Genomic DNA, 11,046 nt, shown 5'->3' with positions numbered 1-11,046 from the left:
TTTTCTAAGTCTGTGACTTGCTCTTCTTTTGACTTTCCATATCAAAGGAAGGAAGTGTTGCATAGAATCTCAGGTACAAAAGAGTACACCAGATCTGAATGTTTGTATCAGTCCAGAGAGAATAGTTTAGACTTTAGTATTCAAATAACTCAAAATTGTCAGTGACACAATAATCAATTTCCTTATGTTTTTCTCAGATCAAAGAAGTTCTTACTTTTGCAATGATAATAGAAACTTCAAGCTGATACTTGTTTTTAACAGTTTAGTAACACATTTTCACAATTCACTGTGATAGAAAAATCTCAGACACTCCTGAATTCAATTGGGCAGAGTTGTGTATTTCCCTTAAATGAAAGCACACCAAATGTTTATAAACAGTAAAACATTTTGTGAGAGCTAAAAGTAAATCTGTAATGAAGAAATTTTCATTTAGAGGGAACATTTATAAAATAAGAAATCTGAGAATAGCCCTTAATACTTCTGCAATCATTACACATTACTATTATTAGCTAAGCAAAACTGTGTCTTTTTTCTTCTATTATTGGTGTTTGAACATAAAGCCCACACTTGCTGAGCCATGCACTAGCACTTGAACTACATCCTTATGCTTTTCTTTACATTTTTCTAATGGAAGGAACAGAGAAAACTGTAGAGAGTCAGTGTACAATTCAGAAGAATTATGACTTTTTTTCTGCAAAAGCAAACACCAACGTGGCAAAGTTCTCTAGTAATAGAGTCACCTACAGCTTTAGAATATTGAACATGAAAAAAAGAGATTACAACACTTAGAAATATGTGTAATGATACTTCTATTGTTATTGATCATAAGATAGTAAACTATGAAGTTACTAGGCAAATAACTGCAATGACAAGAGTAATTAATTTGTCTCTTCATGATCAATGTCACTTCCAGTAGGAGCATCTTGTAAGTAATTGTTATTTATATGTATATACATACATATGTACACACACACACACACATACACACACACACACATACACACACACACACACACACACACACACACACAGAGGAAGCTATGAAAGATCCAAAATTCTTGGAGGTTACTACATTTTACTTACCAATGTAATAAAACTCCTTCATTTAAGGTAAATTTGATTTCAGTGTGATTTTTATTATAGTTTATCCTTAATCACTATGAATAATTACATTAGCTCCTATTGTAACTTTCCTTCTAGTGTAGGACGTGAGAAATAAACCTAATAATAATTAAATAATACAGGAATTATGCATGTTCCTATAAACTGTCACAGGTGGTTGAAAAGTTTAGTGCTTCTCCAATATTAAAGAAAAATCACTGTATTCTAAGAAGCCACTCAGACAGTTTTAAGGAGATTTTATTTATATTCTTCCCCTGTTAACATTATGATTGGTAATATTTCCAGATTGGGAACAAATTGTTCATATTGTATATATTTATTCAGGTTAATATTCACGCTGTAAATTGTGTTTTCTTCACAGGACTATAAATAACTGACAACAACATCACAGCAAAATGAAGTTCCTTCTGTTGCTTTCAGCCATTGGGCTTTGCTGGGCTCAGTATTCCCCACATACTCAACAGGGACGGACAGCAATGGTCCACCTGTTTGAGTGGCGCTGGGTTGATATTGCTAAGGAATGTGAGAGGTACTTAGCTCCCAATGGGTTTGGAGGGGTGCAGGTGAGTGTTGTTCACAGTATACATTGCAGAATTAACTGTGGAATTAACTGTGATCTAGAGCAATAGTTTACTTCAATTATACATATTTTAAAATCAATTTTCTGAAGAAAGCATTAGCCTTGAGTATGAAATCTTATAGATGGCTCCCAGGGCCTTAGTTCAAGTTCCAAGGCTGGCAAAACAAAAAACAACAACAAAAAGACTCAGAATACAAGGGCAGGGTTGATAAAGAAATGAGTATCGTGGATGAAGATGAGGATATTGTAGGAGGAAGAATAGCACTTGAAACACTAACTTGTAATATGAAATTGTGAGTAAAAACTGCTGAACTTCCAGTGTTAATATGCATAGTGTTCATGTGGTTGACTGGAAGAAGGGCCATAGGGGAGCTTTGTGATTGGTGGGGGAAGAATTGAAGCCTACAGCACACTTCATGCCTTTCCCAACAGTTGGCCCTTCCCCATTTCCTCTCATTTTAATAAATACCTCTTGTGTGCTATTTCTCCTTTTTACATTCTTCAGCTCTCATCTTTCTATAAACTGATTGTTTCTAAAAAGCCTGTCATAAGATGAGCAGAATAGCTCAATAGCCATGTACATATGACCATATAAGATGATACTAAGCAAAATGAACTCCAAGACATAGACACAACTAGTTTTTCTTTGTTGTGGTTTTTAATGTACTATGTAATTTCCTTTTTCTTTTGTGTTTTTGTTAGCCCCTATGGTGTATCCCCTGTTGTCAGTGTATTTGATTTTGGTGCCATGGGTATTGTATATATGTTTATATGATTTAGGGAAGGGAAGGGGAACAACACAATGGTGAGACAAATGACAAGGGGAACCAATGCAACAGCGATACTCACAACACAATATATTAGAAAAAATATGCAACTTGGGGATCTGGGGGAGGGAAAGAGGGAGAAAAATGAGGAAAGGGTAGCAAGCTAGAAAAGAAATGTACTCACTACCTTACTTATGTAATTGTAATCCCTGTGTACATCACCTTGACAATAATTTTGTTAAAAAAAGAAAACCTGTCATAAAAGCATATTTTGAAATAATGTTGTATTTCTGCTTCAGTCTTAGGTCCACATATGTTTCCTGGACAGTTTTCAATCTTCTAAAAGATTTCCCTTTCTCTAGTCACACTCTCCTGCAATTTGGCCTCTTATCAGAGAAGAGTCTTTTGTTTTCCCCTAAAGAATTGTTTTCCCCTTCATCTTTCTTTCCTATACCCTAAGAGAGTTTCTTTTTGCTATTCTACCAGGGCCTATCTTTCTAAACTCACCACATTTTATCTTCGATTTAATACATAGATCATTTCACTGCTGTCTTTCCCAATATTTCTTGAGTATTAAGTTTTTATTCCTCCATGGACAATTACAGTATTTATATTGATCTTTTTCTGTTCTTCCAACAACTTGCTGCTTTAGTCCTTCAACTCATTGCAGTGGTCTTTTCAACTGATTCAAATAGCCTGCTGGGGAAGCCACAATGTTATTAATCTTGTTAATTCATATTTCACAATTAATATTATTGTCAACTGAAATTATTTTGTGTTTACCCTCATTCCTAACATTATCCACAGTGTTTGGCCAAAACAAAATTCTCATCCCAAATAGTAAATTGAGGAGGATTATCTTCCCTGAAACTGGAAAAGTACTGTCTTTTATAGGATGTCACTAATATTAAGGAGGAAAAATAATATGAAAGTTTGATTTAGTTGATTTATATGTGATATAAAATAAAACTGAGAAGGGAAGAAAAATATGAGTATTCCACCAAATACTAAAGCCATGATTTTGTAGTGTGGGAAATAAAAAACTGTTTATTCAATTCGTGTATGTTAAAATAATAAATTTTACTTTTTATCTTAGATTTTAATTATACTTTTGTTTCCAAATTTTGTCATTCAATTAATGGATATCATCATAATATTATCTAACACAAAATAAAGAATACAAAAAATAATGATTATCTATAAACGTCAAAGGAAAGATGTTTTTGTAGGTTAATATTCCTTCAATAAGAAAAAATATATTGAAGGACACATAGATTGCATTCCTACAAGATTTTGTGAATGTTCCTCACTTGTTGGATAACACTATGACTGATAATCTTTTTCACATTATGAATAAATACTTTGTACTCTGCATAAGGTACTCATGAATGCAGCTCTGCTGGGCTCAGTATTCCCCAGTCCCCATACTCAACAGGGATGGACATTTAAGGTCCATCGCTATGAGTAGCACTGGGTTGATATTGTAAGAAAATGTGAGAGGTACTTAGGACCTTAGGGATTTGGAGGGGCGAGGTGAGTGTCATGCATAGTAGATATTGCAAACTTTATTCTGTTTCTACCCACTTTTAGTGAGCTAGAGCACCATTTTACTTAATTTGTAAGTACTCTAAGATGATTTTCTGAAGAAAGAAACATTTAGTATTTTCTGTAATATTTGATTTCAAGACACGAACAGGGCAAGTTTAATATTTTCAAGTGATTGGAAAGTAGGAACCTGTATATATGGAGATTCAGAAAGGATTTCAGATTTTTAGGTAAATTCTAGAGCATTGAATACTATAAAAGAAGCCATAATCAGGACTTATTAATATTGTTTTAATTATAGGTCTCCCCACCAAATGAAAACATTGTAGTCAACAGTCCTTTTAGACCATGGTGGGAAAGATACCAACCCATCAGCTACAAAATCTGCACAAGATCTGGAAATGAAGATGAGTTCAGAGACATGGTGACCAGGTGTAACAATGTTGGAGTAAGTGGATTTGAGATTTCTTCAGAATGATTATGCAGAAAATAATTTTATTTACTCTTATTGTGTAGACTATTTTTCATATTCACTTGTTTTTCCAATTTTAATCATGGTTTATGATTGAAAATAAGTGATTTCCTTCTGTACTTTTATCTACTAAAGCAAAGGCAATTTAAAGTTGACTTTCATTAAAATTAATCATTGTGTTTGAGCCCTTTAGATACACCCATTTTCTTATATTCTGTGGATGATTTAGCAAATCTAGTTTCAATCATTGTTGCCAGTTTAATGTGGTTTATGAGTCCACACAGAATTTCTTTCTTCCTTATATTGCTATAATGAAATATAATTATTTTCCCAATGAGGATCACGAGAAAAGACTTATCGGCCTCTCTTCAGCTAATAAAAGAAGTGAAGAGGCTAACTGCTTCCATTTACTTTTCATACGCTGATGTGGAACAATCACAGGTCTTTCTGACTGCATTGACAGCTGCCTGCCCCAAAATATCTCTTTCCATTTCTTCATAGTTGTGGGACCTCTGACTTTTGTCTGTCCATCAGTGATGCAGGTACCTGACCAACGAGCTAGAATGGTTGTAGGACTTCATTTCACATTACTTCTGTCTCTTTGGAATAACCAAAGAGTATTTTGGAGGATTATTGACATCCTGCTTGATTTGATTCTAGAAAGCGTTAGCTTTATGCCTCAAGTGAAGCTGAAATCTCTTTGTTTCAGGTCCGTATTTATGTGGATGCTGTAATTAATCACATGTGTGGTTCAGGGGGCGGTGCAGGAACAAGCAGCACTTGTGGAAGCTACTACAACGCTAATAACAGAGATTTTCCTGCGGTTCCATACTCTGGCTGGGATTTCAATGATGGGAAATGTAAATCTTATGATGGGGGGGTACATAACTATCGCAATGCTGAGGAGGTAAGTCTCATTATTTTTCTAATAACCAGAATAATTATCTCTGTAGGCCTGAGTAACACAAGCATAGTTAAGTGAATATTATTTAAAACATTACATATCATTTGGCAAATATGTAGCAGAATGCATTGTATCCAAATAAGAATTCCCTTGAGTATTCAAAAGCTTCTTGCAAGTTCTGGGCTTCAATGGGACAGCATGGTCTAGCAGCATTGTGTGATTTGCTATCTTGCACCACACACAAACACATATATGCATGTATGTATGCATGCTTCCACCTGGGTTCAAACATGTGCAAAGAGGAAACTTACCTGAAGTAGTATGTCATTATAGCTAATGCACCTTGTAAAGTAATTATGGAAGGAAATGAGTAAGTGAATACTGTTGAATAAGTGAAGGAATAAATAACAAAGCAGATTTTTCCAGTGAGAGATGATTTTATTGATACAAACATACCATTTTACTCCAAACAGGTCAGAAATTGCAAAGCATCTGGTCTGCTTGATCTTGCACTTGAGAAAGATTACGTTCGGACCAAGATTGCAGACTACATGAACCATCTCATTGGCATTGGAGTAGCAGGGTTCAGGCTGGATGCGGCAAAGCACATGTGGCCTGGAGACATCAAGGCAGTTTTGAACAAGCTGAATAATCTGAACACCCAGTGGTTCCCTGCAGGGAGCAGACCTTTTATTTACCAAGAGGTACAGAATTGTGTGTGTGTGTGTTCATAAGAATCATGTCGGAAAATAATGACAGATATATGTAAATACATATTTGGGGACTTGATGTTTGAATCTCTGTAAAATAGGATTCTTACATTATCTTTTATTTTGAGTAAGTACATAAAATTCCTTATATTTGTTTCATTTGTGGAAGTACAATTTTTATTCTTTCAGTGACAAATCTCCAGATAACATCATGGAAGACTTTAAAAACCATATAGGTCTCCTAGTCTCAAGTCAGATGTATTTTGGATCTTAGCTAAAGCACTATTAGCTATAAATTGTTCCCCAAAGAGTTAACCTTTCTGTGGAAAAATTCTTCCATTTGCAAACTCCTTTCTGGGTGACTTTGGAGAATGAAATTGTTGAACAATTATGAAGCATTAAGAATTATTGACCTGACAGTAAATGTCATGCTCATAATATCAGCTGTTTTTATTATAATGCATATACAAGATCCTGTTAGACCAACATGGCCAGTCACCAGGTCGCCATTTCATTAGGCTTCTTTCAATGCTGTACCACATAGTTGATGAGAAATCAAGAAATGGATATCAAGAAAAGCATTTTTACTAGATCACTGATATGTTAAAGTTATTTTTTTTGCTGACATACACTTTTATCCATTTAATATTTTAACTTTTGCTAGGAAAACCTATGTTTTGCTCTCATTTCCTTATGTTTCCTATAGGTCATTGACCTGGGAGGGGAGGCCATTTCGAGCAGTGAGTACTTTGGAAATGGCCGTGTGACAGAATTCAAATTTGGCGCCAAGCTGGGCACAGTGATCCGCAAGTGGAATGGAGAGAAGATGTCTTACTTAAAGTAAACATAATTTCATTCATCATTGGAGTTACTTTACAGCTTTGTTTGTCATCTTATTCTAGCACTTGCTATCTGACAGTCTCCTGAGTTAGACAATTAAGTAGACCCAAAACACTGTTATTGCTCCTTAGCCCTCAGTGAACTTTCACTTCATTTATTATGTCAATCACAAGGAAATATTGTTGAAGCCAAAAATAGTGCCTCAAGTATTTTTATCACTGTATGATGGAAGTATTCCAGATTTCATTCTATGCTTATAGTTCCTGTTTTAGACTTCATATTTTTAAATTTATAAAGATTTCTTTAACTAGTTGAACAAAGGTGTTTCAGTTCAACTTGTCAGTTTATGAAGACAGTGCAGACTGGTTGCCTCTTTATCTCTCCTATGCCGTGTTATAGTCTGTTAAAATAAGTTATCGTTAATAGGACTGTTAACCATCTTAATGTGGTAAAACCATATTTTCACCTGTTTCTTAATTTATTTGGAATATTAAAATCTTATTTCATAACATTTAGTACTGAGGTTTTACAAATTACATGTGACATGATTGTTGACACATCTAGAATATATCTCAATTTTAGTGTAGTCAAACAGCTATGACAAAATTCTCATAATATTCACAGAAATAGAAACCATCCAGTCATCCATAAAGGTATGGAATATGTGTACAGATTATTTCATGCATGCAATCAATCCTATTGTGTTCATTTGATTAGGAAATGTTGCTGAGCATAGTCTGAAAGCAGACAGATTCAGATTCTTCCATGTATTGTGATGGAGCACACATATGTATATTATTCTATTTTAAATAGGAACTGGGGAGAAGGCTGGGGCTTCATGCCCTCTGACAGAGCCCTGGTCTTTGTGGACAACCATGACAATCAGCGAGGACACGGAGCTGGAGGAGCATCCATCCTTACATTCTGGGATGCCAGGTAGGAAACCATGTTCTCTACTTCTTATGAACCTGCCTTTAGACATGATCGTGTGTATCCAAATACCTTCCATTAAACATCATGCTGTAACTTTCAGGATGTACAAAATGGCTGTCGGATTCATGCTTGCTCATCCTTATGGCTTTACACGAGTAATGTCCAGCTATCGTTGGGACAGAAATTTTCAGAATGGAAAAGTAAGTTTTAGAGTTATGAACACATCTTTCTCTGAACTCCACTGTGGTGACTACATTGTGTATTGATCAGGTGTCTTTTGTGAAACATAAGAAAGGTTTAAATATTAACGTTTTTGTCATAGAAAAATATTAAGACATGTTTGTTAGCAGATATATCCAAATGCTAGTAAAAAATACAACTGATAATAATTTGGGAAACTAAAATTAAATCAAAGGATTATCACATATATTTAATTCATATTTCAAATAACCAAATAAAGTCTTTATTTACAGAAGAAATAACTGAGGAACAGAGAGCTAGAACTGTTGATTTGAATTTAAATGAAGTGTTTTTGAAGCATCTCTATTAATTCTAGTAATCCAAATTATAATGCTCTCATTATTTCAGTGACATTGATATATTGATAGTGGTAAAAGGAAACAAATATTTGGAAAAAAATTCTATAACAAAAACATATTACTGTTTTTGAAAACTGTCTCTAGAGAACAAGAATCCAGAAAGAAGTACTCAGTTAAGAAACATAAACAAACTAGACTATTTGAATTCAAACTAAAGACACAGTAGGGACATATGTAGCAAGAGAGGCTGGGTTTGGTGTAATGGAGAAGGAAGAGCCTAGCTTGCACATGCCTATTATAATGGCAAAGTTGTGTTCTCTAATTAAGGATGTCAATGACTGGATTGGGCCTCCCAACAATAATGGAGCTATTAAAGAAGTCACTATCAACCTTGACACCACCTGTGGCAATGGCTGGGTCTGTGAACATCGCTGGCGTCAAATCAGGTTGGGAATGTTTATTTACCTAGTGATACTCCTGGATAGGGACCTTGCCTAATGTTTGATTTCATCTCCTGAAGCTGAAGGATGCAGCATTTCATGTGATCTTGTACTTGTAGGAACATGGTTGCTTTTCGAAATGTAGTTGATGGCCAGCCTTTTACCAACTGGTGGGATAATGGAAGCAACCAAGTAGCTTTTGGAAGAGGAAACAGAGGATTCATTGTCTTTAACAATGATGACTGGTAAGCAGCTACAAATTCAGAATCAAAGATTTACAGACATAGAAATCAGAAATGGGCAGAATGATTTGATGATGACTCTATTTCCCTATGTTTTTAAGGATTTATTCTTTCTCTTTCTTTTTGTGCTCATCCTGGGGCTTACACTCAGGGCCTGGGCACTGTCCCTGAGCATTTTTGCTCAAGCTTAGAGCTCTTTTACTGGAATCACAGCCCTACTTCTGATTTTTTGGTAGTTGGCTGGATGTAAGAGTCTCATTGACTTTCCTGCCCAGGCTGGCTTTGAACCAAGATCCTCAGATTTCACCCTCCCTAACAGCTGGGATTAGACATATGAGCCACCTGTGTCCTCTTAAGGATTTAGTCTTTTCAGTTTAGTTCATTTCAGATACCCTTGCACTGTTATGTATATCTGTGTATTACACATAAAACTCACACTTCTAAGTTCACAGAACACATTCCAAAAATCATAAAAATAGTCGCAAAATTTCTAGAAGTATGGAAGCCTAAAAACTGGAGTGTTTTCTAGCTCTTTATTTTCACAGCCTATTCTGTTTGCTCTTTTGACATATACTCTTCTCCAGTCACCACTGTGATTGTCGCTCTGTGAGAAATATTCTGTGTGGAATATAAATGTCTTATGGTCAATGATTTTCCTTAGGAAAATTTTAAGCTTTAGTCATCACTCTTCCCATTTCTGGCTTCTCATTGGTTATCTTTTTTTTTTCTTTCTCTTTTTCTATTCTAGTATTTCTCTTACAGTTAGGAATATGCTCTGAAGTCCTCTTCACAGTAGCTGATGTCTCAGGCCCCGGCTAACATTTCCTTATGTTTAGGTCATTTAAGCCTAAACTATATCTTAATGGACTACGAATAAATAAATAAGTCAAATAAATAGAAAAATATCTATTTTTGTGCCACAAGAATCTCTAACTTTAATTTGTGTCCTTTCTGGGCAGAGTATCCAAAACCAATACATAGAGAAGTATGCACACTCCATCACAGAAATGCCAGATTATTTTAAATTCTAACCATAATTTTTTGAATTTGAGAAGTTATTTTAGAACTCTTGGCCTGGGCACTGTCCCTTAGCTCTTTTGGTCAAGGCAAGTGCTCTACCACTTTTAGCCACAGCTCCACTTCCAAGAAAGGAAGGTTATTTTTGAAGAATAAGGCTGTGTACATTTTTAAAAATAATCAATATTCATTTATGATCAGAAGTAAACATTTAAAATACATACAGTATAAGTAGTACTTTTTAAATTGTTTTTATTTGTTATTTATCTGCTTTTGAATATGTTCATTGACATTCTTCTACTTTTACTATTTGCTACTGTCACTTTTGACTAAGTGTTGCTAGATTTTTGGTATAATTATGTTTGTCCCAAGGATGCTTTCAGATCCCCTGCGTATGTCTGTGGATTTGCATTTCTTATTCTGGGACCTTTATTTTAGAGATAACTTATACTCTTGCATTTATCTTGTGTTGAGTTAAAGTTCTTTGTTAAACTTGTTTTTCAGGTCATTGTCATCCACTTTGCAAACTGGCCTCCCTGCTGGGACATATTGTGATGTCATTTCTGGAGATAAAGTCTATGGCAGTTGCACAGGAATCAGAATCTCTGTTGGCAATGATGGCAGAGCTCACTTTTCCATCAGCAACTCTGCTGAGGACCCATTTATTGCCATTCATACTGGATCAAAATTATAAAAATATGAATTAAATACACATAGAGAGTGCAATACCAAAGTGTGTCTTTTCTTTTCTTTTATTGGTTGGTTTTGGGGTCTGAATTCTGGGCCTGGGCCCTGTCCCTCAGCTCTTCAGCTCAAGGCTAGTACTCTACCACTTGAGCCACAGTGGTACTTCTGTCTTTTTCCGCTTATGTGGTACTGAGGAATTGAACCCAGGGCCTCGTGCAAGCAAGCACTCTACCACTGAGCCACCTTCC

At 35.3% G+C, this 11,046-nt stretch overlaps 1 protein-coding gene across 1 annotated transcript; it reads left to right on the top strand.

The window, feature by feature from the left end:
* The first annotated feature begins 1,483 nt into the window (after nucleotides 1-1,483).
* LOC105997111 (pancreatic alpha-amylase) lies at nucleotides 1,484-10,825 on the top strand. The gene is made up of 10 exons (XM_013031415.1): nucleotides 1,484-1,685; nucleotides 4,316-4,462; nucleotides 5,196-5,393; nucleotides 5,864-6,094; nucleotides 6,807-6,940; nucleotides 7,754-7,876; nucleotides 7,974-8,073; nucleotides 8,740-8,858; nucleotides 8,972-9,097; nucleotides 10,616-10,825. The coding sequence occupies exons 1-10, from the start codon at nucleotides 1,518-1,520 to the stop codon at nucleotides 10,803-10,805; spliced, it is 1,536 nt and encodes a 511-aa protein (XP_012886869.1). The 5' UTR covers nucleotides 1,484-1,517; the 3' UTR covers nucleotides 10,806-10,825.
* Nucleotides 10,826-11,046: the final 221 nt, after the last annotated feature.

This window comes from Dipodomys ordii, unplaced genomic scaffold (genome assembly GCF_000151885.1).
Source record: "Dipodomys ordii isolate 6190 unplaced genomic scaffold, Dord_2.0 Scaffold139, whole genome shotgun sequence".
NCBI classification, from domain to species: domain Eukaryota; kingdom Metazoa; phylum Chordata; class Mammalia; order Rodentia; family Heteromyidae; genus Dipodomys; species Dipodomys ordii.
Note: the sequence above shows the minus strand (reverse complement) of the source record. Positions and strands in the feature narration are given on the sequence as shown.

Coding starts and splice junctions, on each gene's coding strand:
- LOC105997111 (XM_013031415.1), top strand. CDS start 1,518: ATGAAGTTCCTTCTGTTGCTTTCAGCCATTGGGCTTTGCTGGGCTCAG. Junction 6,941..7,753: donor GAGAAGATGTCTTACTTAAA/GTAAACATAATT, acceptor TATTTTAAATAG/GAACTGGGGAGAAGGCTGGG. Junction 9,098..10,615: donor GTCTTTAACAATGATGACTG/GTAAGCAGCTAC, acceptor CTTGTTTTTCAG/GTCATTGTCATCCACTTTGC.